The 26,028-nt window shown below is 47.0% G+C and overlaps 1 protein-coding gene across 2 annotated transcripts in view; it reads left to right on the top strand.

Annotated features, from left to right (window-relative positions):
- The first annotated feature begins 7,514 nt into the window (after positions 1 to 7,514).
- The window catches only part of PRKCB (protein kinase C beta), a 322,491-nt gene continuing 303,977 nt past the window's right edge, over positions 7,515 to 26,028 (top strand). The window contains exons 1-2 of one of the 2 annotated variants that reach the window (XM_032843947.1): positions 7,515 to 7,869; positions 8,891 to 8,922. In XM_032843947.1, coding sequence (XP_032699838.1) covers positions 7,697 to 7,869; positions 8,891 to 8,922 — 205 coding nt within the window. In that variant the 5' untranslated portion in view covers positions 7,515 to 7,696. The remainder of the gene's footprint in view (positions 7,870 to 8,890; positions 8,923 to 26,028) is intronic. The other variant, XM_032843946.1, reaches the window with a different exon arrangement.

Genomic DNA, 26,028 nt, shown 5'->3' with positions numbered 1-26,028 from the left:
GGAATGTCAGGCAGAGGGAGAAGCAGGCTCTCCGCTGAGCAGAGAGCCGGGTGCGGGAATTGATCCCAGGACCCTAGGATCATGACCTGAGCCAAAGGCAGATGCTTAGCTGACTGAGCCACCCACGCGTTCCTCTAGAACTTTTTCATCTCAAGATGACATTCTGTATCCATCAATGCATTCACTTCCCCTCCCCCCTTTTTTTTGGTGGTGGTAAAATACACGTAAATAACATTTACCATCACCGTCATCTGAAGTGTATAGAGTACATTCATGTGGTTGTGCTGCCAGCACTACCATCCACCTTGCAGAACTGAATCCTGTTGAACAGTAACTGCCCATTCTTTCCAACCACCATTCTACTTTCTGTCTCTAGGATCTCGACTACTGTAGATACCTCATATAAGTCTAATCATATGGTCTTTGTCTTTTCCTAACTGGCTCATTTGACGTAGCAAAACGTCCTCAATGTTGTAGCAATTTTCTTCCTTTTTAAGGATGCATAACATTCCATTGTATGTGTAGACCACATTTTGCTTATCCATTCTTCTGTCGATGGACACTTAGGTTGCTTCTGTGTTTTAGCCACCTTGAATGATGCTGCTGTGACATCGGTGATCACCTTCTAGAACATAAAGCTGGATTGCATTTTTTAAAATTATTCTGCCAATCTCTGTTTTTTGATTGGAGAGTTTACATTATTTTTGTATTTTTTAGAAGATTTTATTTTTAAGTAATCTCTATACCCGACATGGGGCTTGAATCTTCAGCCTCAAGATCAAGAGTCACACATGCCACTGACCAAGCCAGGCAGGTGTCCCTGGAGAGTTTACATTTAAAGTAATTACTGTTAAGGAAGGACTTAACTTCTGTCATTTTGTTTTTTTGTTTCTCTGTTTGTCTTATGACTTCTTTATTCCCCATTTCTTGCATTACTCTCTTCACTTCTGCTTAGCTGACTTTTTGTAGTGAAACATTTTAATTCCCTTCTCATTTCCTTTTGTGTATATTCTATAAATGTTTTCTTTGTGGCTACCATGGGGATTACATTTAACATCCTAAAGTTAAAACACTCTAATTTGAATTTGTACCAGCTTAACTTCAACACATATAGAACTCTGTTCCTATATAGTACTGTTCCCACCTCCTTAAATTATTGATGTCACCAAGTGGCATCACTATACATTGTGTGTCCAAAAATATAAACCAATAATGCTTTTTATGATTCATTAGTCTCTTAGATTATGTAAAAAAACAAAATGTGAAGTTACAAACCAGAGTTACTCTGATACTAGCTTTTAGGCCCAATAATTCTTTTTGTTTTTTTTTTTTAAAGATTTTATTCATTTATTTGAGAGGGAGAGAGAGAGAGAGAATGAGAGGAGAGATGTCAGCGAGAGAAGCAGACTCCCTGCTGAGCAGGGAGCCTGATGTGGGACTCCCAGGACTCCAGGATCATGACCTGAGCCGAAGGCAGATGCTTAACCAACTGAGCCACCCAGGTACCCCCAATAATTCTTTTGTAAACAAAATGTATTAATCTTTTAAATCATGTACAAAACAAAAAACAGACTTACAAACCATTTTTATGATAACACTGGATTTTGTAATTGCCCATATATTCACTTTTACTGAGATCTTTAGTTCTTACTATGTCTTTGAGCTGCAGTCTGTGTCCTTTCATTTCAGTCTACATGACTCCCTTCAGCATTCCTTGCAGCACAAGTCTAGTGATGAAGATGTCCGCAAGTTGCTTTTTTGTTTTTGTTTTAAATCTAAGAATGTCTTAATTTTTCCCTCACAGTTGGAAGGACAGTTTTGCCGGTTTTAGGATTTTTGTTTTGTGTTTTTCCTTTTATCACTTTGAATATATTATTTCACTATCTTTGGACTCTAAAGTTTCTGATGAGAAATCTGATTGTAATCTTATTGAGGATTCCTTGTGTGTGTGATAAGTCACTTCTCTCTTGTTATTTTCAAGAATCTTTGTCTTTTGACAATTTGGTTACATTCTGTCTAAGTGTGAGTTTCTGAATTTATTTCACTTAAAGTTATTTGAACTCCTTGGATGTCTATAGTCATGACTTTCATGAAACTTGGGACATTTTTGGCCATTATTTCTTCAAATCGTCTTTCTGCCTTTCTGTCTCGTTTATCCTTTGGGGACTCCCACAATGAGTATGTTCATTTACTTATGGCATTCCACAGGTGCCTTAGGCTCTGTTCATTTTTTTCAATTTTTTTTATTCTGTTTCTTGGTAATTTCAATTGTCCTCTCTTCAAGTTCACTGATTCTTTCATCTCTCTGCTCAGATCTGCCTTCAAATCTCTTTACTGAATTTTAGTTTTTTAATTTTTAATTTAATTAATTAATTTATTTAAAGATTTTATTTATCTATTTGACAGACAGAGATCACAAGTAGGCAGAGAGGCAGGCAAAGGGGGGGGGGCAGGCTGCTCGCTGATCAGAGAGCCTGATGTGGGCTCGATCCCAGGACCCTGGGATCATGACCTGAGCCTAAGGCAGAGAGGCTTTAACCTACTGAGCCACCAAGGCACCCCCCTTTACTGAATTTTTAAATTACAATTATTGTACCCTTCAATTCTAGAATTTCTTTCGGTTTCTTTTTAGGTTTCCATTTTGTCCATTCATCCTTTTTTTTTTTTTTTTTTTTTTTTACTTTCTCCATGTCTTCCTTTAGTTCTTTGAGCATTTTTATTTTATTTATTTATTTGACAGACAGAGATCACAAGTAGGCAGAGAGGCAGGTGGGGGGGTGGGGAAGCAGGCTCCCTGCCGAGCAGAGTCCAATGCAGGGCTTGATCCCAGGACCCTGAGATCATGACCTGAGTCGAAGGCAGAGGTTTAACCCACTGAGCCACCCAGGCACCCCTCCTTGATCATTTCTGAGACAATTTTTTTGTTTTGTTTTGTTAAGGATTTTACTTATTTATTTGACAGAGAGATAGAGAGCACAAGTAGGCAGAGTGGCAGGCAGAGGGAGAGGGAGAAGCAGGCTCTCCATTGAGCAGGGAGCCCAATGTGGGACCCAATCCCAGGACCCTGTGATCATGACCTGAGCTAAAGGCAGACGCTGAACCCACTGAGCCACCCAGGCACCCCTGAGACAGTTGTTTTAAAATATTTGTTTAGTAGGTTCTCCATGTGGTTTTTCACTTCTGTTGATTTATTTTTTTCCTTTGGATGGGCCATACTTTCCTGTTTCTTAATATTAGTTTGTAATTATTATTAGTAGCAGTTCTTTTTTTTTAAGATTTTATTTTTAAGTAATCTCTACACCCAATGTGGGGCTCAAACCTACAACTCTAAGATCAGTAGTCACATACCACTGACTGAGGCAGCCAAGCACCCCTATTATTAGTAGCAGTTCTAAAGTGACCTTACGAATTGCTTCACTTTTTCAAATTTCTGTTTTTTCACATGTCAGGTGGAGATTGTGACATTTTGTCAATTTAATAAATATTTATTGAGCTCCTCCTGTGTGGCCCTCCAATTTTTGATACCCTTTCTAGTGAGATATGAGGTCTTTTTGAGAAGACACTGTCTTTATGGGGCCATGAAAAATGGGGCTCAGAGATTGCTTGACAACTAGCACAGGTCAGAAATGACTCATTCTAAGTACTTGATATTTTGGGATACATTTTATACTTACAATCACATCTCAGTTCAGACTAGCTACATTCCAAATGCTTACTAGCCACATGTGGCTAGTGACTACTATATTGAAGAATACAATCTTGGAATGAAAGATTTGGAAGGCAAACTACTACATCTCTGCCCCTAGTTCATAGAAAGGGAAAGCAAGGCACAGAAGGAGGAAGTGACTTGTCCAGGGGAGTGGACTCTCATGGATTAAATGTTGCCTCCCTCCCCCCAAAAAAGATATGTCCATGTCCTAATTCCCGGAATTTGTGAATGTTATCTTATTTGGAAAAAAGTTTCTTTGCAGATGTAATTAGGTTAAAGATTTTGAGATGAGGAGATCATCCCAGATTATCTGGCTGAGGCCTAAATTCAATGACCTGTACCCTTGTAAGAGATTCACAGAGATGATTAGACAGAAGTTGAGATGAGAGGCACAGAGAGAGAAGTTCATACTAAGATGGGGGTGAAGGTAGGGGTGACGTGACCACAAGCCGGGGAATGCCGTCAGCCACCGGGACTTGGAAGAGGCAAGGAAGGATTCTTCTCTGAAGCCTCCAGAGGGAGTGGGGCCCTGAAGACATCTTGATTTTAGACTTCTGACCTCCAGAATCGTGAAAGAATAAGTTTCTTTTGTTTTTAGCCCACCCGGTTCTTGATAATTGATCATGGTATCCATAGAAAGCTAATATACAACAAGGTTGAATCTTGGACTTAAGAGATCTGAGACCCCATTCCTGGCCCGAGCAACCTGTGTCTCCATTGCCTCTGAAATCTTTCAAGTGGCCAGCATTCATTCCTTTATTAGAAGAGTGGACTGTGTAGGGCTCTGGTGACCTAGAGGGTCCATGACGGATCTCTAGGGAGCTAGAGTCCTTTAGCTCCATGTGGCACCAGGCTGTCTTGTCACCATCTCTTGCCTCATCTACTCAATAATATCAACTGCTTCTCCAGCTTCTACTCTATCCCCTCTTCAGTCTCTTTTCCACGTGGTATCTGGAGTAATCTTAAAAACAAAAACAAACAGAAAAAAAGCAAATAAGTCATCAGGCCACTTCTCCACTGTCCACTGTCCACTAGCCTCCCGTTCACTGGAATGAAATCCAAACTCCTTATGAGTCTACAATGCCCTGCTACCTTATGGATTTTGTCTTGTAGCCTCTGTCTCCCCTCTCTCCACTCCAGTCACAGAGGCCTCCTTGCTACTTCTCCAACATACTGAGCAGTCCTTTCCCAGGTCCTTTGCATTTGCTTGTCTTCTCTGTCTGGAACACTCTACCCTCAGACAGCCCCAGGAACACTCTACCCTCACCCTCTCACTTCATTCTCAGACATCCCTTTATCAGAAAGGATTTCTTTGGCCGCTGTCCCTTTTCATTCCTTTCTTATGCTTTTTTGTTCTTTATGGCATCGATCTCTACACCACCTAGTAAAGATCTGTTAGTTTATTAGGTTATTGTCTGTCTTCCCCATTAGACTGTAAGTTCCATGAAGGCTGGGCCTTCTGTCTGTTTTATCCAACAATGTGTGGAATAGCACGTAGCAGGTGCTCAATAAATTCATTGCTCAGTGAATGAACAAATGCATGAGTGAATGGAGGAAGGTAGGGTCCATGTAACCGTATCTTGTTTCCTAGAGAAGTCAGAATCTGTATATTTAGGTGAAATTCTACCAAATATGAATAAAAAAAAATTGCTTGGCTGGCTAAAAAAAAAAAAACAAAAAACGCCACACACACACACACACACACACACACACACACACATACACAACCCCAACCAAAAACATCCAAGGGCTACCAGTTTGAGACCCCTGCTCTAGGGAACTGGGAGCAATGGGAACTGTGTTCCCTTATCCTCAGATGGGGCAGCCCCTCCCAGAATCCAGTGTTTCTTTGGGATCCACCAGCCCTTGCATCTCCAGGCTCGGCCCCATGAGGTCCTGTTTGTTGTTACAGAGCAAAGTCACCCAGAGCCCTTCATTCAAAAGGCAGGATGTGGGCTGCAAGCCACCAGCTCCTCTGTTCAAAGGAAATCTGCTTCAGCAGCAATGTCTCCCGGGATGTTTTCCCAAGTGTCCCTGGTTGACGAAGGGGCCTCTTAAAGGACTAATAATAGACACGCATGTCCAGTTTCCAAAACATGTCAACCTTAGAAGTGAATGCTATTTTTTCTTCCTTACCTTTGAATTACTGTGGAGCAGAGGGACATTCTATTATCACAGCCATTGCTCTCCACATGCAGCCTAATAATGACTTACCACTTGGTAGCTTCCAGGCGAAATCGTCATGGTGGGACCTGAGCTTCATTAGGCAGAATTTCAATGTAGCTGGTTCACCTCCACCCTGCTCCCCTTCATGCCTTTATCCCCAATATACTTTGCAGTTAGGCTGACCTAACCTCCATTCAACAACAGTATGACTTCGGGTGTATATCTTCATCGCTCTGAGCCTCACTGTCCTTATCCATCAGGAAAATTCGGGACTTACACAGAGGTGTTGTTGCAAGGACTGAGTAGGACGGTGCAAGTACCCAGGACACCTATCTAGCAGTTGATGATTCCTATTACCGCATACCTACAGGACACAGTGAGCGGGAAGAGGCAATGTCCCTGAAGCTTTCATTCACTCACTTATTCACATAATCACTTATTCATTCAACCAATGTTTCCTGAACTTTGAGGAGGGGTCAGGCATGGAGCTTGGCTCTGATGGCAGAATGGTGAGCGGTGCCGGCTTTCAGAACCTAGGTCTAGTGAAGGAGTGCATAGCCTAATGCAGTGCCGTGTTCCCAGAGGAACGCAGTTCCCATGGGTGGGGGTGTGTTGAGACACAGTGCATAGACAGAGCACTAAATCACACTGCAGTATCTACTCATCTAGACAATTACCATTTTTTGGTTACCTTTCCATCTGTCAGATTCCACCCCAGGAGAGCGTCCCCCTCGGATGTTGGTGTGTCTCTAGCATCTCTCGTATATTTGTTAATCTGTCTTTAACAAATAAAAGAAGGCTTCAGATGCAGGTGTTTTGGGCAGGTGGCAGCATCTGGAGAGATTTTACTACTACTGTGGATATCTTTTCCTATTCAAACTCAGAAACCAGACAGACTTTTTTTTTTTCTTTCAGATAGTGCACAAATATGACCAGGATTTGTGAAGATGGGTCCTCATCCTCCCCGTCTTACTGTTGAGGAAAGTGAGTCTCTTTGGGGAGGGGATGGACAGAAGGTAGAGAGTTCAATTCTAAATGGTTGGGCAAGCAAAGCCAAGAATTGCCTCTTTCTCTCTATCGATATATAAAATAAGATTGCTCCTCCCCTACCTCTGCAGTACGTGTGTGCGTATGTGTGTGTAAGTGTGTGGAGCCACAGGCCTTTTAGAATGAGTGACAGCGGGAGCCCATCCCTCCCAGAGACGCGTGCAGAATGACCAATGGAATGGATGCAGGGTGGTTGGGTACCAGTCTCTGCATAGGCCGGGTGGAATCCATCGCGCCCACCCTTGCCACCCCCCCCAACTCCCCCAGTCCCCGTCGGTCCTTCCGCTCCGGGCTCCCCTGGGGGTCACACCCCAGGTTCTCACCCCCTTAATGTAACCCCGGGCCCCAGGAGCGGGTAGGGGGCGAGGCTCAGGTCTGACGATCGCAGGCTGCAGTCCCCGCGCCGCAGCGCTGCGGCTCTGAACACTTCGCTAGGAGGCCGGCAGCCTCGGGGTGCCAATATGTAAAGCAGCTGGCGGTGCTGGGCGGGGCCTGGGGGCGATGCAAATGAAGGAGGCGGGCCCTGTCCGGGGCTCCGCCTCCCTCCCCCGCAGCTGGGGCCAGCGGTGCCAAGCGCAGCTGGACGAGCGGCGGCAGCTGGGCGAGTGACAGCCCCAGCTCCGCGCGCCGCGGCGGCCAGAGCCGGCGCAGGGGAAGCGCCTGCGGCCCCGGGCGGCAGCGGCGGCCGCCTCCTCGCGCGCTTCTCGGGCCCGCACCCCGCGGTCCCGCGGCCCCGGGGCCGACACCTTTCGGCTCCCGCTCCCCGCGCGCAAGATGGCTGACCCGGCTGCGGGGCCGCCGCCGAGCGAGGGCGAGGAGAGCACCGTGCGCTTCGCCCGCAAAGGCGCCCTCCGGCAGAAGAACGTGCACGAGGTGAAGAACCACAAATTCACCGCCCGCTTCTTCAAGCAGCCCACCTTCTGCAGCCACTGCACCGACTTCATCTGGTGAGAGCGCGCCGGCGCAGGGCACCTTTCCGGGGCCCCGAGGGCAGCGCCGCGCGCGGGGCCCCCTCTCTGCGCCCCCGAGGCGGGGGACGAGCACCGTCCGACCCCGCGTCCCCCTACTCCCCGCTCCGGACGCCCGGCTGCACAGTCCTGCGGCTTCCTCCTCCCCGGCCCCAGACGGCCGGCCGCCGGGCGCCTCCTTCCCGCTCTCCTCCCGGCCGCCTCCGGAGCGCCCCGGGGCCGCGGCGCGGGCCGGTTCTCCACCTGCCGGGAGCGTGGGGAGGCTGTGTCCCTTCCCGGGAGGGCAGCGCCGCGAGTGCCCGCTCGCCCGGGGTTCCCCGTCTCCCCGCCTCCTTCCGGGCTCGTGGTGCCCGCATCTCCTCCCCTCCTTTCCGGGGGCAGCGCCCTGGGTGTCCTCTCTATCTCCCTGCGGGCGTGGGGCATCCTTTCCTCCCCTTCCGTGTCTCCCGCCGTGGCGCCCTGGGTTATCTCTTACTGCGCTTCCCTGCGGTCCAGGGTTCCCCTTTGCACTGCTCAGTTTCCCCCTCTCATCACTGCGGGGACTTTTCTCCCCCAGCTCTCACCCCGTCCCTCTAGGCTTGGGGAGCCTTCTCTCTCTTCCCAGCTCCCCGGGAAACACCACCGCCGCAGGGTCTCTCTCATCCTCCCTCTGGTGCGTCTTTAACTCTTTTCTTTTCCCCGAAGGTACTCGGGCATCTCTGTGGGCAGATCTCCCGCCTGCTACCGCCCCCCCCCCCACCAACTCCCCGCGACGGAAACGCTCCCCCCATCCCGCCACCTGGTGGTCGTAGCCTTTTTCCTGCCTTTTGAGGGGAGGTGGAGGTTATAGCCGACCTCCCAGCTGCCCCTTCCCCCAAAGGGCGGAAGACTCTTGGGCACCCGCCTGTGGCTAGGAGGTTGCACCTGGGGTAGAGGGGCCGGGGAAGGGGGGTGATGTGGGGAAACCGGCTGGTGGCTGGGCCCCTCCAGCTCCCTGACATGCCTCTTTCTGTCTTTGCAGGGGCTTCGGGAAGCAAGGATTCCAGTGCCAAGGTAGGCTATGGGGCTCTGGGAATGCCCTTTCTGGGAAGAGATGGTGAAAAAGACTTTCTAGAAGTGACTGAATTAAGCAGAGAGCGAAGGAATCGCATTTGTCAGAGTGACCTGCCAAGCTGGGAGAGCACCACCACACAAAGGCCCTTTGAAGGGGTGTGTGTATATGGGGGTAGTGATGCTCCACAGGGAAAGGTGGGTGGAGCCAGAAGCTCTACCTGCCAAGGAAGGGCATGCACCCTTCCTTCCTTCCCAGCAGCAGGAGAGTCAGATCCCGTCTCCCGAGCCTATCCTGCTTGGCCAGTCTTGCTTCTGGAGGACGTGTGCCCAGGGGCCACTTTCGGGAGGACCCCTCCTCAATTCCTTCTTACTTACCTTTCCTCATCTCACAGAGTAAGGGTCTGCTTCCTCCCCTGCTTCACAGAAGTCTCCACAGGTGGCTGCTGTGTCTGCATAGGGTGCATCCCCTTGAAAGGGGACTGTGGTTGTCCCCTGGGCCGCCTCCCTCTCTTCGAGAGGTCTTTCCAGATGGGGTGCCTCTCAGACACTAGTTTAAATTTGCCCTTTCTAGCTTCTGGCTGCATACAGGAAGGACTCCAAGTGATTGGCTACCTGGGTCCTCACACCTGCTTTGAGATCCTTGACCCCAGCCAGAGAGGTCCAACCTCGTGGTGACTTAATCATGTGTAAGGTGGCCTTTGGCCGGCTCTGGTCGCCACTCTCCAGGGTCAGATTACCTGTGGACTTGTTCAGCCCTTAGGCTGTCAAACATTTTTTGAATTTGATGTCAACATTTAGAACTGGGAGATTTTACACAGATACCTGAATTTCCAGCTTCAAGTTTGCAACCCAATTTTTGGCAAGGTGTGGTTGAGTTTGGTGGAAAATGTCTCATTTCTGGGGTGTGTCGTAGGGGCACATGTGCTGTCCTGGGGAGCTGGGTCTGATCAGGAGAAGAAAGCATTAAGCGTTCAAGAGTCAGAGACGTGACTTAGCTGGGTCTGTTTTGGTGTAACATTCCACCCTCCTGGGAGAAGTCAAATGATCCCTGGTGGGTGTGGGTGGCATTGTCGGCCGCACAGGATGCTTGCTGTGTGGCACTGCTGTCTTCTGAGACTTGTGGCGGGTTCCCTCCCTCACCTGCGATCCAGGGAGGACTTGGCCCAACCAGTGAACCTTGAAGACCAGCCTTTCTTACCCAGATGGGGAGCCCCAGTCTCGTGCTCTGCACCCGAGGACTTGAACCTGAAGGATCATTAGCATACACTGTTACATTAGTTTCAGGTCTGCCCAAATCCCTTGAAAGTGGCAAGAGCTTAGAACCCCGTTGCAAACAGTTGGATTATTCCTAGATACCAGTGGTGTCTTTGTGCTGGAATGTATAGATGATCTCTGAGGTTATCTTTCACTTTCATGAATCAGTTTCTGTCTCTGTCACTTGCTGGGGTCAGGGGTGAATTTGAACATTTTTGCTGCTGCTTTCTTTCCCCCCTGCTCAGCACTTACTCTTGCCTGGGGAAGTCAGGCACTCTGGAATGTGTAGGTGATGGCAGGAGATTCTGTTTTTCAAAGCCTGGAAAGTGTCTCATTTCTGGGGTGGAGTAGGAATTTTCTGGTATAGTGAAAGTGCAGCAGAATTTAAGTTTTTAATCAAATTTAAGCAACTTTAGAGGTAGTACTTTTTTTTTTTTTTTTTTAAATCCCCTTTCTTTGTCTCCTCTCCCTGAGAGGCAGTGTGGGGTAGCGGACATCTGTACAAGCCAGGGGTAGGTCACTGTGGGTTTGATTCCTGGCTTCGTGACTTCCCAGCCATCCTGTTTAGCTCAGATTCCTTGTCCATAAAATGGGCCCAATAATAATACCTACTTAAAAAAGTTGCTGAGTAGGGGCACCTGGATGGCTCAGTCGGTTAAAGGTTTGACTCTTGGTTTCAACTCAGGTCATGATGTCAGGGTGGTGAGATCAAGTCCCAGTGTTGGACTCCATGCTGGGTATGGAGCCTGCTTAAGATTCTCTCTCTTTTCCCTCTAACCCTCCCCTGCCACGTGTACGTGTACTCTCACTGTGCCCAAAATAAATAAATAAATCTTAAAAAAAAAAAGTGCACCTGATTAAAATGGGATCCACATTTCACAGAGAATAGGTAAGGTTATGTTCTCCCACCTACATCAGTGGTCCAGAGCCCAGGGTCTTTGTTCCTTTCAGTTTTCTGCTCCACCATGCAGGAATGACCCTTATCTCATGGTCCAAGAAGGATGCTAGACTATCTGGGCATCACATCACATTTCTGGCAGCGGGAAGGAGGAAGGGGTAAAAGAAAGGCAAAGGCCACATGCTCCCTGTCACTTCTGGAAGTTGCTGCAAGATATTTCTGCCTAGACGCCAGGAGCTACAACTTAATCATACACCTGCACCTTGCTACACAGGGGTGTGTGGACCCCGTAATGTTAATTTCAGGTAACCATGTTCCTGGCTACAAGTTATGGTGCGGGGGGGTGTTCCGTTTGAAGTGGAAGAGGAGGAGCACTTGGGTGGTGAAGTCCATTGATTTCAGCTCGGTCATGATCTCTGGGTCATAGGATCGAGCCCTGCGTTCAGCTTGTGCTCAGTGTGGGGTCTGCTTAAGACTCTCTCTCCCCCTGGCTCTCTGCCCCTCCCCGCTGCACTCGGGCGCACTCTCTCTCAAATAAATCTTACAGAAAAAAAGTTGAAGGGGAGAGGGGATATAGTCTGTGCCATCCTTGGGGAGGAGGTACATAGCATGATTTGAAGGCAGGGAACACATCAAGCCTCCTTTGTGTTGTCATGGAAATTGGGGATGCAAGGATGGGTTGAGGGAGGAAAGATGGGAAGTCTATCAACCATGGGAAACCAGGGATTTCTGTGTGCCTAAGAATAGATTTCCTTGCTTTTGTACTGCTAGAGGACAACATTCTAGATTGACTGCCACAGGATTTCTCTCCTTTTTTACCACTCTATTTTCTATAAAACCACTCTCTGTGAGGTAGTTTAAGACTGTCTCTGATGGGGCACCTGGGTGGCTCAGTCAGTTGAGCATCTGCCTTCCATTCAGGTCATGGTCTTGGGGATCTGGGGAGGAGTCTTGCATTCAGCTCCGTGCTCAATGGGGAGTCTAGTTCTCCTTTTCTCTCCACCCACCCCTGTTTGTCCTGTGTGTGTCTCTCTCTCAAATAAATAAATAAATAAATAAATAAATAAAATCTCAAAAAAAAAAAAAAGTATTTTTTCTGGTGATGGGCACTGGGGTTGAGGATCCCTATTATGAAATTGACTAAATTCTGGATGAGAAGTAGGACCCCTTAGAGAAGCAAGGCAGTCTTTTCTCTATGGCATTCTTTAGAGGACCCTAGAACCTTCCTTTGTGAGTTAGTTGTAATGAAGACAAGCCTTTGGGTGGAATTAGACTTTTTTTTTTTTTTAAAGATTTTATTTATTTATTTGACAGAGAGACACACAGCGAGAGAGGGAGCACAAGCAGGGGGAGTGGAAAAGGGAGAAGCAGGCTTCCTGCTGAGCAGAGAGCCCGATGTGGGGCTCAATCCCAGGACCCTGGGACCATGACCTGAGCTGAAGGCAGACGCTTAACAACTGAGCCACCCAGGCACTCCTGGAATTAGACTCTTACCCCAGGAAACTTTTGCAGTTTGGCAGAGAGAAGAACTTTTTCTTTTAAAGGAAGTCAACTTTAGTAGGAATAGGGAGGCAATAAAATCTAGAGATTCAGAATTCAGAGCATGGGGTCAGAGTCAGATATGACTTGACTATGATTTGAATCTCTACTCTGCCACTTACTTGCCCTGTAAGCTACGGGTAGGTCATCTGCCTGTAGTGGTCTCAGTTTCCTGATCTGTAAAATGGGCGCTAATAGTACCTTACTATCTCATAGGGTTATGGTGAGCACCAAAGTGTGAGAGACATATCTGCAGTCAGTATCTGTGACTCTAAGTGAGATGATCATTATTACTTGGTTCATGGTAGGAAACTGTCAAAGTGGGACAGAGTTCATTTTGGAAGTCGTTGAATGACTAGGCTGCTTTCGTGTATTTAGGTAGGTTTTCCTCTCAGGTGTGTTTCTTCGTAGACTTTGGGTAACACCAGTGTGTGCACTGCTCAGCCTCTGGGCCCAGCCAGCCAGGCTCATTCAGATTGTCTTTTCTCACCCTTTCCTTGTGAGAAAGATCTCAACTTCTCAGGGACACTCTGGGAAAACCCTAGCATACTAGTTTTCTGACTATGAAGACCTAGCAGGGATGATTATAATGAGTAAACCAGCTCTTCCCTTTCCTGTGTAGATCAGAAAAGATGTTTTTTTAACTTTTTAATAGATGTTATTCTTTAATAACCCCAAAATGTTGGGGCACCTGGGTGGCTCAGTTGGTTAAGTATCTGACTCTTCATTTCAACTCAGGTTACGATCTCAGTGTTAGAAAGTCAAGCCGGGCATTGGGCTCTGTGCTGGGCATGGAGCCTGCTTTAGGTTCTCTCCTTCTCCCTCTGTTCCTCCCCACCCACCCTCTCTCTTTCTCCCCTCTCTAAAAATAAAATAAAATAAAATAAAATAAAATAAAATAAAATAAAATAAAAAACGAAAACCACAATCAAAGCTGAATCCAAAGTTAATTTTATTTTTGGCACAGTTTTTCCTGGCAACTTACAATATATTTTCAGGTTGAACTTTCTCACTAAAATCATAAAGAGGCCCTTTCCCCCGCCCTTTTTTTTTTTTTTTTTTTTTTTTTTGTGCAATCACTAAGTCAGGTTGCAAACTCCTGGAGTTTGCTTCTCTGATTTCATTTTCCTCCCTTCCCAGAAGCAGGTCCCAGAGGACTGTGAGTCAAACTCCACTCACCTCTTAGCTTTTTCTGAATGTGTCCTGAGAGTTCTATGTGGATAAAAGGCAAAGGCTTTTTGACTTTGAATTTGATGTTTTGACTTTTATTTTTTCCACCTGAAGTGGGATTTCAGGCCCAAAGTCCCAAATGAAATAAAAATCTTTAGGTGAGTTAATTGCTGGATCTTAAAAAGGAGGGCTGATGTCTTGGAGAGGCAGCAGTAAATTCCTCTTGAGCTATAAGAGGTCTCAGGGCAAGCTGGAAGCTTTGTCACTGGGCAACAGAATGCCTTTCTAAGTAAATTCGGAAAATACGACCTTTGGAAATGTAGTGGATAGGAGACACACACGTTCTTATAAACTAATTTTTAAAAACATGGTATTTCTGAACACTAGCGATACTGCCAATGTATTGTCCAGAACCATATACAACACATTTATGGTGTACTTGGGTCAGGAAAGGAGAAAGTAATTGGTCAGAGGATGAACCAAAGGTTTAAAATAATTTATACATATTCTTGTTACTGGTGCTCCTCACTATTCTTTCTTTCTTTTTCTGCCTACCTTTCTGTTTCTGTCTCTGCTCGTGCTCACACATGTGTATAAATACACTCGTATGTAACTACACTGGTAGGTCCCAGTTTTGAGAATATTCATCTCCTTTTGATGCTTTTCAGCTATAGGTGATTAAATTACTGGGTACAGTTTAAAACCCCGTTAGTTCTGGCTCCGGTATTTTGACTTTGCAGTCCAGTGGAGTCTTGGGTGGGTAGAGGGATCAGCTGAAAGGTTCATCCTGTCTGGCTGATACATTCAAGAACTTGGTCTCTTATCACTTTTGGCATCTGATTTAGTATCATAGATTTTTTGACTTGACTCATCCTATCTCTCTGTTGAAATTGCGTGATGTTATGTAGGTAGATCATTGGCCTTTTTATAGAGTATCCGAAATCCATGGTCCTCACATGTGGCATTTGGAGATGTGACGGGTGCTTGAAAATCTGGTAGGAAATTTACATATTTGCTACTCCATCCATCATTCCATATATCCATCCATCCTTCCAAAAAGTATTCGCTCGTTGAGTTCTGTGTGTCAGGAACTATTTTAAATGACGGGGATACACTGGGTGGATGAGTTGGAGAAGATCTTATGTCCTGGGGCTTCCCGGGTAACAGGGAGAGAAGATATTCTATGAATTGTTGCCCCAGTATTTAAGCACACTCTCAAGACGTGCTTTGGAGGAAATGTGTGGGGTGCCATGAGGACTTATAAGGGGATGTTAGCTTATGTAAGCATTGGGGTGGAGTTGGCAATTCTTCGATCTTGAGAATCAAACACCGAAAACAAAAGGCAAATAACTTCCCATCCTCTGAAGTAATCGGAGAAAGTCTGAGTTGCCAGGGAACCAGAGCTAAAAAATTGAGAAGCTGCTCATATCCTGGATAAAGATTCCCAGAAATCTTATCTCTGTGATGTTCCGTAGAGAGGATGAATCTTTCCTTGTGCCGAGGTCCCAAGTGAGATGACTATTTGGTAGGACTAGATCGTTACTTTAAGGTGGCTTCTCTCTCAGTTCGACGGAGAATTTCATCTCCTCTCAGCTAATAACTCAGTGAATGAGACGGCTTTCTTTTTGTATGGGGGCTGTATTTTGAGGTCACCCTTACAGCAGACAAGTCAGTCCATTTCAAAGGTGGAGGAGCCAGTCTGTGCCGACGGGTTGAGAGTAAATGAAAAGACAGCACGCAGCCTGTCATCTGAGCCAAAAGTCAGTGTTTAGGGGCTCAGGACATTGCCTCGCACATACCTTCCTTACCCTCAGTCTGGGGCTGACATTCTACGGCTGTTCCTTCTTGGGCTTAGGCAGTGTTTTCTCTCGTTTGGAAGATAATTTGTAAGTAGTTTCATAGTAAAGCCCTGTTGAATCACATACAGAGAATGACCCTCTGTCATTCCTCTCCTGTCTTTCTGATTTTGTCAAGGAGAAAGTCTCCATTTGGTGCTAACACGTCTTTAACGCCTCTCTAACACAAATTTAGGCACTGGATTTGTTCTTTACTTTTTATTATGAAAGAACTACAGGCAATTTTGATAATCTAAGGATGTGTCAGTTTCTACCCGTAAAACATCTCCTCCTCCCCTTTTTCCTACTCTCTCTCTGGGCCTCATTTTGTACTGGTTATTTCTTCTTGTGAATAGAGAAGGAGAGTTCATTTGCTGGAAATGGTTGGTGTTGGAAGAAAGCTCGATGTAGCAGAGGATTGAAAGACACCATGATTGCAGGCTCTGGCAGGGTTGGGAAGAGACGAGAACTTTTGTTCAGGAGTGTCAACCTTTTAATATTACAACTGTTATTGTTGGCTGATACCTTTTCATTGTCCTTTGTCCTGCTTGTCTCTGTCTCCTGGAGGTCTTCTTTTCCCTCAGGCCCCATGCAGAACGTTGCGCTACCGAGTCAAAAGGGGAACTCGCACCTGGACCAGGAGTCTTGGCATTTGCTAAGTAGATGGAAATTAAATTAAGCTCAACAATAACCACATTCCTCGTGGGGGACAGAGGGCAGAGGGGGAATTCTAGACTCTTTGTTCTTTCATCTTGCCACCGCCCAGTGACCAGACTTTGGGTTTCTGGATACATAGTATAAATTGAATTGAGAGTGCAGTCTCACAAATCAGACAGACTTGATTTCAAATGCTGCTCTGTCTCCATGACTCTATGACCTTGGGCTGGTGAAACATGATTCTACCATCTGTCTTCCATGTATACACTGACCCACTGATCCATTCATCTATCCACTCAGCCATTTTTCTCTCCATTATTCATTCGTCTATCCATTCATTCACCCAACCATCCACCCCTTCCCCCATCCATCTAGCTGTCTGTCCATCTGTCCATTCATTCAACAAATATTCATTGAGTGCCTACCATGTATCAGGCACTGTTTTAGGCACTAGAACGAGAGCAGTGAACCAGACAGAGTCCCTGCCTTCATGGAATTTCCATTCTGGTAGGAGGAGAACAGCCATTAACAAATACCTTAGAAGAAACACAACGTATAAGGTCAGGTTGCAATATGTGCTTTGAAGAGAACTAAGATACTAGTCATGCCCTTGAAGAGCTTCCTGGTCTTTTGTGGGGAGACCGGCACATGGCGAGTTAGTTCCGGCACGTCAGTGAGGTGTGGGATGGCATCCTTACTCCTGGGAGGGGTGGAGAAGCTTCCACAGAGGAGGTGACATTTGGGAACAATCTTCCAGCAGGAGTAGGAGTTCCCAGATTGACAGGAGGCTGGGGGCTGGGGAGGGTGTTTCAGGCAGAGGACAGCTCAAGTTGAGACATGGAGGAGAGAACAGGGCTCATGCAGGGAACAGGAGAGAGGGTGCGCAAGGGGGGCAGTGGTGGCGCTTGGAGCTAAACGTCATCTAGGAGGGCTTGGACCTTGTGAAGGCAGGACAGTGACTAGGAAGTGCTTGTTGTCATTGTTTTAAGGCGGGATGTGTGATGGTGAGTGACGTGGCCAAATGTTTGAAAAAGAGGAGCGTGAAGTACATTTGAACCCGTGATTGCCGTAACTCAGATCCCGGAATCCCAGGCTTGTGGGGTTTGAGGGCAGGTACCAGAAACCGAAATGACCATTTAGAAGCAGTGGGGGGTGTCACCCGAGCACGGAAGGGCCGCTGCTATTTTTCACATCGTAAAAGAGGCATTTGAATTTTAGTGTCAGTCATATCCTTGATTGTTCTATTTTGGGAGGTGGTTACTGGGCTATTTTTATGATTCTAACAATAGGGATATCTCTTTTCACTGCATCCTGAGGCGGAGAGGGCCATGGAAATGATTTTTCCTCTGAAAGGAATCCTCCCACTCCCTCTCTCTCTGTCTCTGCTGCTGTCACTTATCCAGCACGTGTTAATTGAGCACATGCTGCACGGGGCGGCAAAGAATTTGTGCTTTGGAGACAGAAAGGCATTGGTTCATATCTTGGCTTCCCGTTATGGAGCCCTGAGCCTAGGACTTCAACTCTCAACTTTTGTTTCTTTAAAGATAAAAGGAAGTAATTGGATCTCGTTTGTAGGGCACGTGCCAAGTGTTTCCTTAGCGCCTTGCCTGACACGCGGTGAGCCCTTGATAAATAACAGCTTTTTCCATTGTTCCTCCAGCTGGGCGCTGTCTGGTCCTGACTGTGATCCTGTCGGGGAGGCAAGGGCAGTGCTCCTGAATCACGGACTGGTGTAAGAATGAATGTGTTCGCGTAGGGAAGGCAGCTGCCTTAGGTGCAACTTACAATGTGTCTGAGCCAGAAACTCTGAGCTGGGGTCAGAGCTGTGAGGGGAACACGGGCGAGCAACAGTGTTTCCTGTGCAACAGTTCCCTGGCTTTCCATGCTTTAATTCGTGGGAAACCTCCAGAGCTGAATCGAGATCTGTGATGGTCCCATCTGCTGTCTTCATTTGGAAAATGTGTTGATGGCATTTCAACTTTAAATAGATTTCTGACCATTTCACTTTTTCAATTTTGAGTTCCCTTCATCCTCCAGATGGAATGTTTACGTGCTCTTTTGGGTTGAGGAAAAAGCTGCCAAAGAGTGTGGGTGAAGGTGGAGGGTGAAGCCTGCAGGACTGTCTTTTGCCTTGTGATGGTGGGGCTGGTGATTTTTAATGAGCGAGCCCTATTCTGAAGATGTTCCGTCCTTCCCTAAAGGTGGGGGTTATTATTTAGAATTTTGGCAATGGTGCAAAGGGGAATTTTGATAGCTATCTGTGTTTTTTTTTTTTTTTAAATGTGTGTGGCAAAATTTTATGGTTGGGAGTATTGATAATTCTATCTGGGCCAAACAGTGCATTTAAGGCAGTAGGATTGGCATATAGAGTGGGGAGGGACTTCTTTGTACTTCAGTTAGATATTATCTTTGGATGGCTGGCTTTTCTGTTCTTCTCAGGATTAAGTCCAGAATCTTTTTTTTTTTTTTTTTTAAATTTATTTACTTATTTGAGAGAGAGAGAGAGAGAGAGAGAGAATGCACAAGCCGGCAGAGGGAAAGGGAGAGAATCTTAAGCAGACTCCATGCTGAGAGTGGAGTCCCATTGTGGGACCCAGTTCCATGACCCTGAGATCATGACCTGAACCAAAATCAAGAGTTGGATGCTCAACCAACTGAGCCACCCAGGTGCCCCAAGTCCAGAATCTTTTAACATGAGTTATAAGTCTTTGTCTGTCCTGGGTCCTCATGAACCTGGCTTATACCTCCCTTTTACTCACTTTTCACTTTCTTGCTGAAGACCCAACTGGTCTTCCTCAGTCGCGACCTACTCTCGCCACCCCAGGGCATTTGCATGAGCTCTGTCTTCAAATTGTTCAAATGCTGTCTTCAAATGCTCTTCTCCCTTCTCTTCCCCAACTTGCCTCCTGCTTCTACAGAACTTAGCTCAGTGTCACTTCTTCAGAGAAGCCTTCCCTGATTTTCCAAGTCAGGTTCCCCATTGTACAAAACCTTTTGTCAGTTTTACATTTTATAATTATCTGTTTGAGTGTTTAATCTTTGCCACCAGAGTGTCAGTTTCATCAGACTAGGGGGCCACATCTGTCTTGTTTCCTGTTTTTTTCTGAAGTACCCAGCTCCAAATCTGGCTTGTAGGATGTACTCAATAAATACCTATCAAATGAATGAATAGCATAGGGGAGAAATGACTCTAGAGAGTGAGTCATCTGATTTGGGTTTTGGTGGGAGTTTTCTATGGCTTGATCTATGATTTTCATAAAGAGTATATCATTTTCTAGTTTATAGGCTCTGATAATTTTGTTTGAACTACTCCCTCCCCAAATTGCCCTTGTTAGAGCCTGTTGAAGTGATTTTCAGAAGTAAGTGAATGTCATAGTCGTGGTTTGGGGCAAAGCCCCATGCTTTGTACACGTTTCTCTGTGAAAATAAACAGTCCCTCCACTTGAGTCCCTGCCTTTGTTCATTGGGACCCTTGTGGACTGGAGTGAAAAGAATGTCCTCTCACATAATATATTCAGGAAGCCACCTCAGTTGCCTATCCGCAGAATGGCGGATACACAATGGAATATCACACAGCAATGAAAAGGAACATCCTACAGCTACATAATAACACAGATGACTCTCCCAAGCACAATGGGAACTAAAAAAGCTAGACACGATACCTTCTATATGATTCCATCTACTGGATGTTGAGGAGCAGGTGAAACTAATTATAGAGGTTAAGATGGTGATTACCTTGGGGGGTACTGTTGGGGACTGAGGGAAGCTGCTAGAATGCTGGCAATTTTCTGTTTCTTGGTCTGGGTGCTGGTTGCTTGGGTGTGTTCAGGTTGTGATATTTTTTTTGAGCTGTATACTTATACCCACTTTTCTGTTAGTATACTGCATTTTATTATTTTTTAGGATTTTATTTATTTGAAAGAGAGAGCCAGAGCAAAAGAGATCATGAGCAGCGGAGAGGGGGAGGAGGAAGAAGCAGGCTCCCCACTGAGCAGGAAGCCCAATGCTGGGCTCAATCCCAGGACCATGGGATCATGGCCTGAGTCGAAGGCAGACGTCTAACCGCCTGACCCACGCAGGCGCCCCTACTATATACTTTAATAGAACATTTAAAAAGCAAGTGTAAGTCACTGAGGCTGAACCTCAAAAATGTCACGTGGGACTTTTTCAGTTTTATGGACAGAAGTGAAATCCGTATGGGAGACCGGCACCTTCTGGAGTCACCCATTGAGGGATGGTGCCGTTTGCCTTCTCAGGGGGACATCTGTTTCTTCTTTCAATGTTGCCTGTTGGTTGCAAACTGTAGAACAAGGAAGCCAGGGCTCTCTGACAAATTTCCCATCAAATAATTGAGTTCTGTTAATACCCGGGAAACTTGAGCTCATAAACTCTTCCTAGGGCTTGCATTTAAGAAAGTCTATACTAGTTAAGGTATTAGTAACAATCTGTCAAAGCTGCTATAACAGATAAGCCTTAAAAGTCTCTGTGCTTGATGGAAAGGGATTTCTTTCTGTCTCAGCCCAGACCAGGCAGGTGATTCTGGTCAAGATGTTCTGCGTGCGGTCATTCATGACTCCATACTTCTCGCCATCGGCCCCGTGGTTGGGAAGAGAACATGAGAAGGCACACTCATTTCGTTACTACCCCAGCCTGGAAGGGACGTATGTCACTACTGCTCACTTTCTGTTGGCCAGGGCCATGTCAACTGCAAGGGTCACTGGAACATGTCAGCCAGCTCTGTCTGGTAGGAAAACATGTTGGTGAACACAGCCCGCCCCGCTCTGGTCCCTGAAGCCATGATTTCTTCTCCCTTTGGGATACGTATCCAACTTGATCTCTCGGTTGACTTCAGAAAAACACATGTGACTTTAGGAAAACAGATGTGAAACTCTAGACCTCTTTATCTTATCAAACATATGAGGGTATGTTCCACGCAGAGCATGGTCCATTTTGTTACAAAGAGGGAAATGAAGAAGTGCTCCTTTTGTTTTTAAGTATTAGAATGGTCTGGTTCTTGTCAGAAGTTTTGGTTTCCCAGCCGGTCAGAATTCTTGGCAGTCCTGGTTGCCAGCGGACATCACAAATACTTGTATTTGAGTCACAAGTAGGATCGCCCAGTCCTTTCTTTATTTGAGAGAGAGAACAAGAGATAGAGAACAAGCAGGGGGCAGAGGCAGAGGGAAAAGCAGATTCTCTGCAGAACAGGGAGCCCAATGTCAGGCTCCATCCCAGGATCCTGGGATCATGACCTGAGCCAAAGGCAGACGCTTAACTGACTGAGCCACCCAGGCGCCCCACCCAGTCCTTTCCTTTTGCTTATTAATTTGTCTCTGCTCTGGAAGAGTCCTTCGGCAGTTCTGCTGTTGGCTATTTGGACACCTAGTAAACCAATTACCTGTTGTGTGTGACAAACCACCTGAAATCTTAGTGCCATAAAAGAACTATCTTTTTTTTTTTTTTTTTTTTTTTAGTTCTTTCTGTGCATCAGTAATTTGGGCTGAGCTCAGCTGGGTGGTCCTTCTGGTCTGGGTAGGGTTAGCTGTTCTTGGCTGGGCTCACACATCTGGGGCCACAGCTGAGATGCCCGGGACACCGGGACATCTGGTGGCGGGGGTGGGTCTCTCATCTTCCAGCCTGTGCTCGTTCGCATGGAGGTGACCGCATTCCCAGTCCTATGGAGGTGACCATATTCCCAGTCCCCAAGCAGAGACTGCAGGGCCTCTGGAAGCCTACCCTTGGAACTCAGAGCTTGTCACAGTGTCACTTGTGACATATTTTGCCAGTGAAAGCAAGCCACAAGCCCATCTCAGAAATAAAGGAAGAAACAGAGGAGGAAATAGACTTTCTCTTGATGGGAGAAGCTGCGAAGTGTGGCCGGCATTTTGGGGAACCTACCAGACCAATTTCAGGGCATCCCTCCTGACTGCTTAGCCCTGTAAAACCTGCCCCTGTGCAGTGTGTGTCGGCTCAACTGCTCTTGTGCCTGCAGCAGGTCCCGAGTGAGTGCTTGCTGCTTATACCTAATGTGAGGACCTACATCATGGGGCCGCGGTGGGGCCACGTGAAATGCTCTTGTACACAGGGCACAGCTCAGGGCTCGGTGCACGTGAAACCCTGACTACTGCCACCATCACTACCATCACTACGCCATTACTACTGAATACTGCTACCATCACTACCATCACTGCCCCGTCACTACTGAATACTGCCGCCATCACTACCCTGTTATTACTGAACACTGCCACCATCACTACCATCACTACCACCATTACAACTGAATACTACCACCATCACTACTGAATGCTACCACCATTACTGCTGACACTACTACTGAGTACTACCGCCATTACTACCGTTACTACCAGTTGTTTCCTGTAGTGTACTTGGCAGTGCACTAAGAGCTTGAGATTCAGAACATGAGGTCCCTGCCCATGGAGGTGGGGGAGATCCTCAAAGAGACAGACATGAGAGTGAATTTGTGTGATCCAGGGTGGCGACTGTGATTATAGGGCCGTGGTGGAGTGGGAGAAGTCAAGGGCATGGGGTCAGATGTCAGCTCCTCCACTGAGCACATGTGGGGCCCTGGGCACCTTTCTTAGCCTCTTTGATCTTTGGTTTCTCATCTGTGGAATGAAGGTGAGGATACAGAGCCTACCTTCCAGGGCACCATGTGGATTGGATGAGACATGGTGCGCAAAGACGTGTAATTGCTCATCAAACGTTAGTTCTGGGGGGAAAAAAAAGTCTCAAAAATACCCTTGGCAAATGTCCTGAAGTCATCATTCTCAGTTCTCTTCCTGTGACTCTGCTTTGTCTTAAAAGATGAAGATCAGCACACACGTAGCTTATTGGAGGAGTAGGCCTGGGGCACGACACGCATGAGGGATGGAGGGAAGCCGGGAAGGGGGCTGGTTGCACTTGCGATGCAGTAGTTGTAACAGAGGCCAAAGCCAGTCCTGTGGCTGGAGCTGGGATGGGCCTTCAGAACCAGGGCAGTGGGGATCTGCACTAAGTAGACACTGGCGGTGGGCTGCTGTTGGGAAGGTGGCATGACCTTGGGCAAGGCAGCTTCCGCTTCAAGCGGGGACTCCCAGGGAGGTGTGAGCACTAGCTGTGAGCCCTCCCAGCAGCTGGAGAGCGAGCGTCTTGGCCCTCGAGGGGGGAGGAGGGCCTGGGGGAGGCATTACGGAAGCCCCTGCGTGCTTCCCGATCGCTCTTAGAGGTTCCAAACTGTACCTTCTTGGTCATTAGTAAGCCTGTGGGGTTTCCCTGGCCCTTCACAGAACTGATTTAGTTGCTGTCCAGATTCATTGATTCATCTTGCCAGCACCGGGGCATCGCTTACAAAGAGCCCCCCCCCTTTTTAAATTATTTTGGTCTTTTTTTCTTTTTTGAGATTTTTTATTTATTTATTTGACAGACAGAGATCACAAGTAGGCAGAGAGGCAGGCAGAGAAGGAGAAGGGGAAGCAGGCTCCCCACTGAGCAGAGAGCCTGATGTGGGGCTCGATCCCAGGACCGTGGGATCAGGGCCTGAGCCGAAGGCAGAGGCTTTAACCCACTGAGCCACCCAGGCGCCCCTTACAGAGCACCTTAATCCAGGTAGGCCTAGGGGCGTGGGAATGTCCTGCCTGCGGTCACCCAGCTACCGCGAAGGCGATCTGACCTTCACATAGCTGACCTCCCTCCCTCTATGCCAGACCCTCCTGAGCCACACGGGGTGCCAGCCCATTTTCTAAGCTTGGACCTCACACCTCATTGCCCCTCCGCTCTGGGATGAGTTGTCTTGAATTTCTCCAAGTGTATTTTTTTTAAACTGGATCATCACTCATTAAGGGTCATGAAATCAATTTCGTAGGTCATGAACACTGTGAAAAAATAGAATGAAAACTATCAGAACGGATAACGCTCAGGAAACATGAATGTTGTTGCATGAACCTTTTATGTCATGTGTATGTACACAGGCACGTGTGGACTGGGTCAAGCACGAAGCATTTCTCGCCGTGGGTAACCGTCAGTACAGCTTGAAAATATCACTGTGAAAAGTGTAGAGGGGAGACATCGGAGGCTCATTGACTCCCGGCTTTATTTATTTCTAGGGACGAAAGAAATGTGTTGTTTTGAATTCTTTATAATGAGAGGTTTTATTTTTACCCCGTCACAATATCCCAAGATGATTTTGATTATTACCTTTGAGTTTGCACGTATCACTGATCAAAGTTATTTTTCCAAATAGGATTCTAAGTATAGGGTATGCGGTTTATAAAAATGGAATTGTTGATTTCTGGTGGAACTCTCCGGCCTAACCTGTCACTTGGGTGAGGCGTCTGAGTACCGTGTCAAGTGCTAGCACAGAGCTCCAGAGAGAACGAGCTGGCCATCCTGGGGCGGTTACTGTGGGCTGAGAAAGAAGCGTTTTATGAGCAGCATCAGCAGAGAGGGAGGGAGGAGGAGGTGTCTAAGGGTTGCCCAGAGCCTCCTGGAGATATGGGAACAGCACCCTGGTGTGGAGGTAGGTCAAGTCCCCAGGGCCCACCCTGCTGAGAGCAGCCTCCCGCTGGGACTTCCAAGGGCCTAGGGTCAGTATGTGTTTATGATCTGGTGTCCCTGATAGGTGGGGGCCCAAATGCCAGCTGGCCTCATTGTTTTTCCCTTTTGGCCTTCTCTGATTTGGGGCCCATGGGCCACAGGGGTTCAGGGGGTTCCAGATGGCCAGATGGGATAAAAAAAGTCAAGTGCAAGGAAAAAAAGGAAATCCCGTTCCTGCTTGGGTGAATGTGTATGTTCTTCTCCAATCCCCATGAGGGGCTCTCTTAGCTGGGGAGACAGGCTGGGGAATTTTCTGTTTCCTAGGCATCTTCAAATAAGGCTTTCAAATGCTGCTGGCTCGAGCTGATGTTTATTGAGTATGTACTAGGTGCTGGGCACTGTGCTAAGAGCTTTTTGTGTATTAACTCATTTAATTTCCACAATGGCCCGGTGAGGTTGCTCCTAGTAATACTTCTTTTAAGAAAAATTTCCCAATCGGGGTGCCTGGGTGGCTCAGTCGGTTGAGCGGCTGTCTTCGGCTCGGGTCGTGATCCCAGGGTCCTGGGATCGAGCCCTGCATGGGGCTCTCTGCTCGGTGGAGAGCCTGCCTCTCCCTCTCCCTCTGCCTGCTGCTCTGCCTACTTGTGGTCTCTCTCCATCTCTCTAATAAATAAATAAAATCTTAAAAAAAAAAAAAAAAAGAAAAATTTCCTGAAGTTACATAGAGTTAGGACTCAAACATAGACCTGAGTTCAGGAGTGTATAAAAGGACTATAGAGGAGACATGGGGGAAGCGAAAACGATAGCTGGTCTCCGGGGGCTTGCAATGAGCTGGTGTTTTGCAGATTTCATCCCTTTGAATCTACACCCTCCACAAAGACTTGGCTATGATTCTTAGTCTCATTCATAGAGGAGGAAACAGGCTTAGTGAGGATAAAGAATTTCCCTAAGAACTGCAGAGCCTAGACTGAATTCAGATCCGTCTGAGTCAGACTCCCACTTCTCATGTGCTAAGGTGAAGGGCTGAGGTGAAGGTCCCGGGCAGGGTGAGTGAGGACAGCATCAGCCCAGCTCTGGGGTGTGTGCTGGGGGCTTGGATCATTCATCAGAGCCAGGAGAGTGTGCCCGCCACAGCAGCGGCGAAACTGGCTAGATTTTTTTTTTTTTTAAGATTTTATTTATTTATTTGACAGACAGATCACAAGTAGGCAGAGAGGCAGGCAG

The sequence above is a fragment of the Lontra canadensis genome, unplaced genomic scaffold, assembly GCF_010015895.1.
Source record: "Lontra canadensis isolate GAN:19392208 unplaced genomic scaffold, GSC_riverotter_1.0 scaffold146, whole genome shotgun sequence".
NCBI classification, from domain to species: domain Eukaryota; kingdom Metazoa; phylum Chordata; class Mammalia; order Carnivora; family Mustelidae; genus Lontra; species Lontra canadensis.
This window is presented reverse-complemented; position numbering and strand designations above follow the sequence as displayed.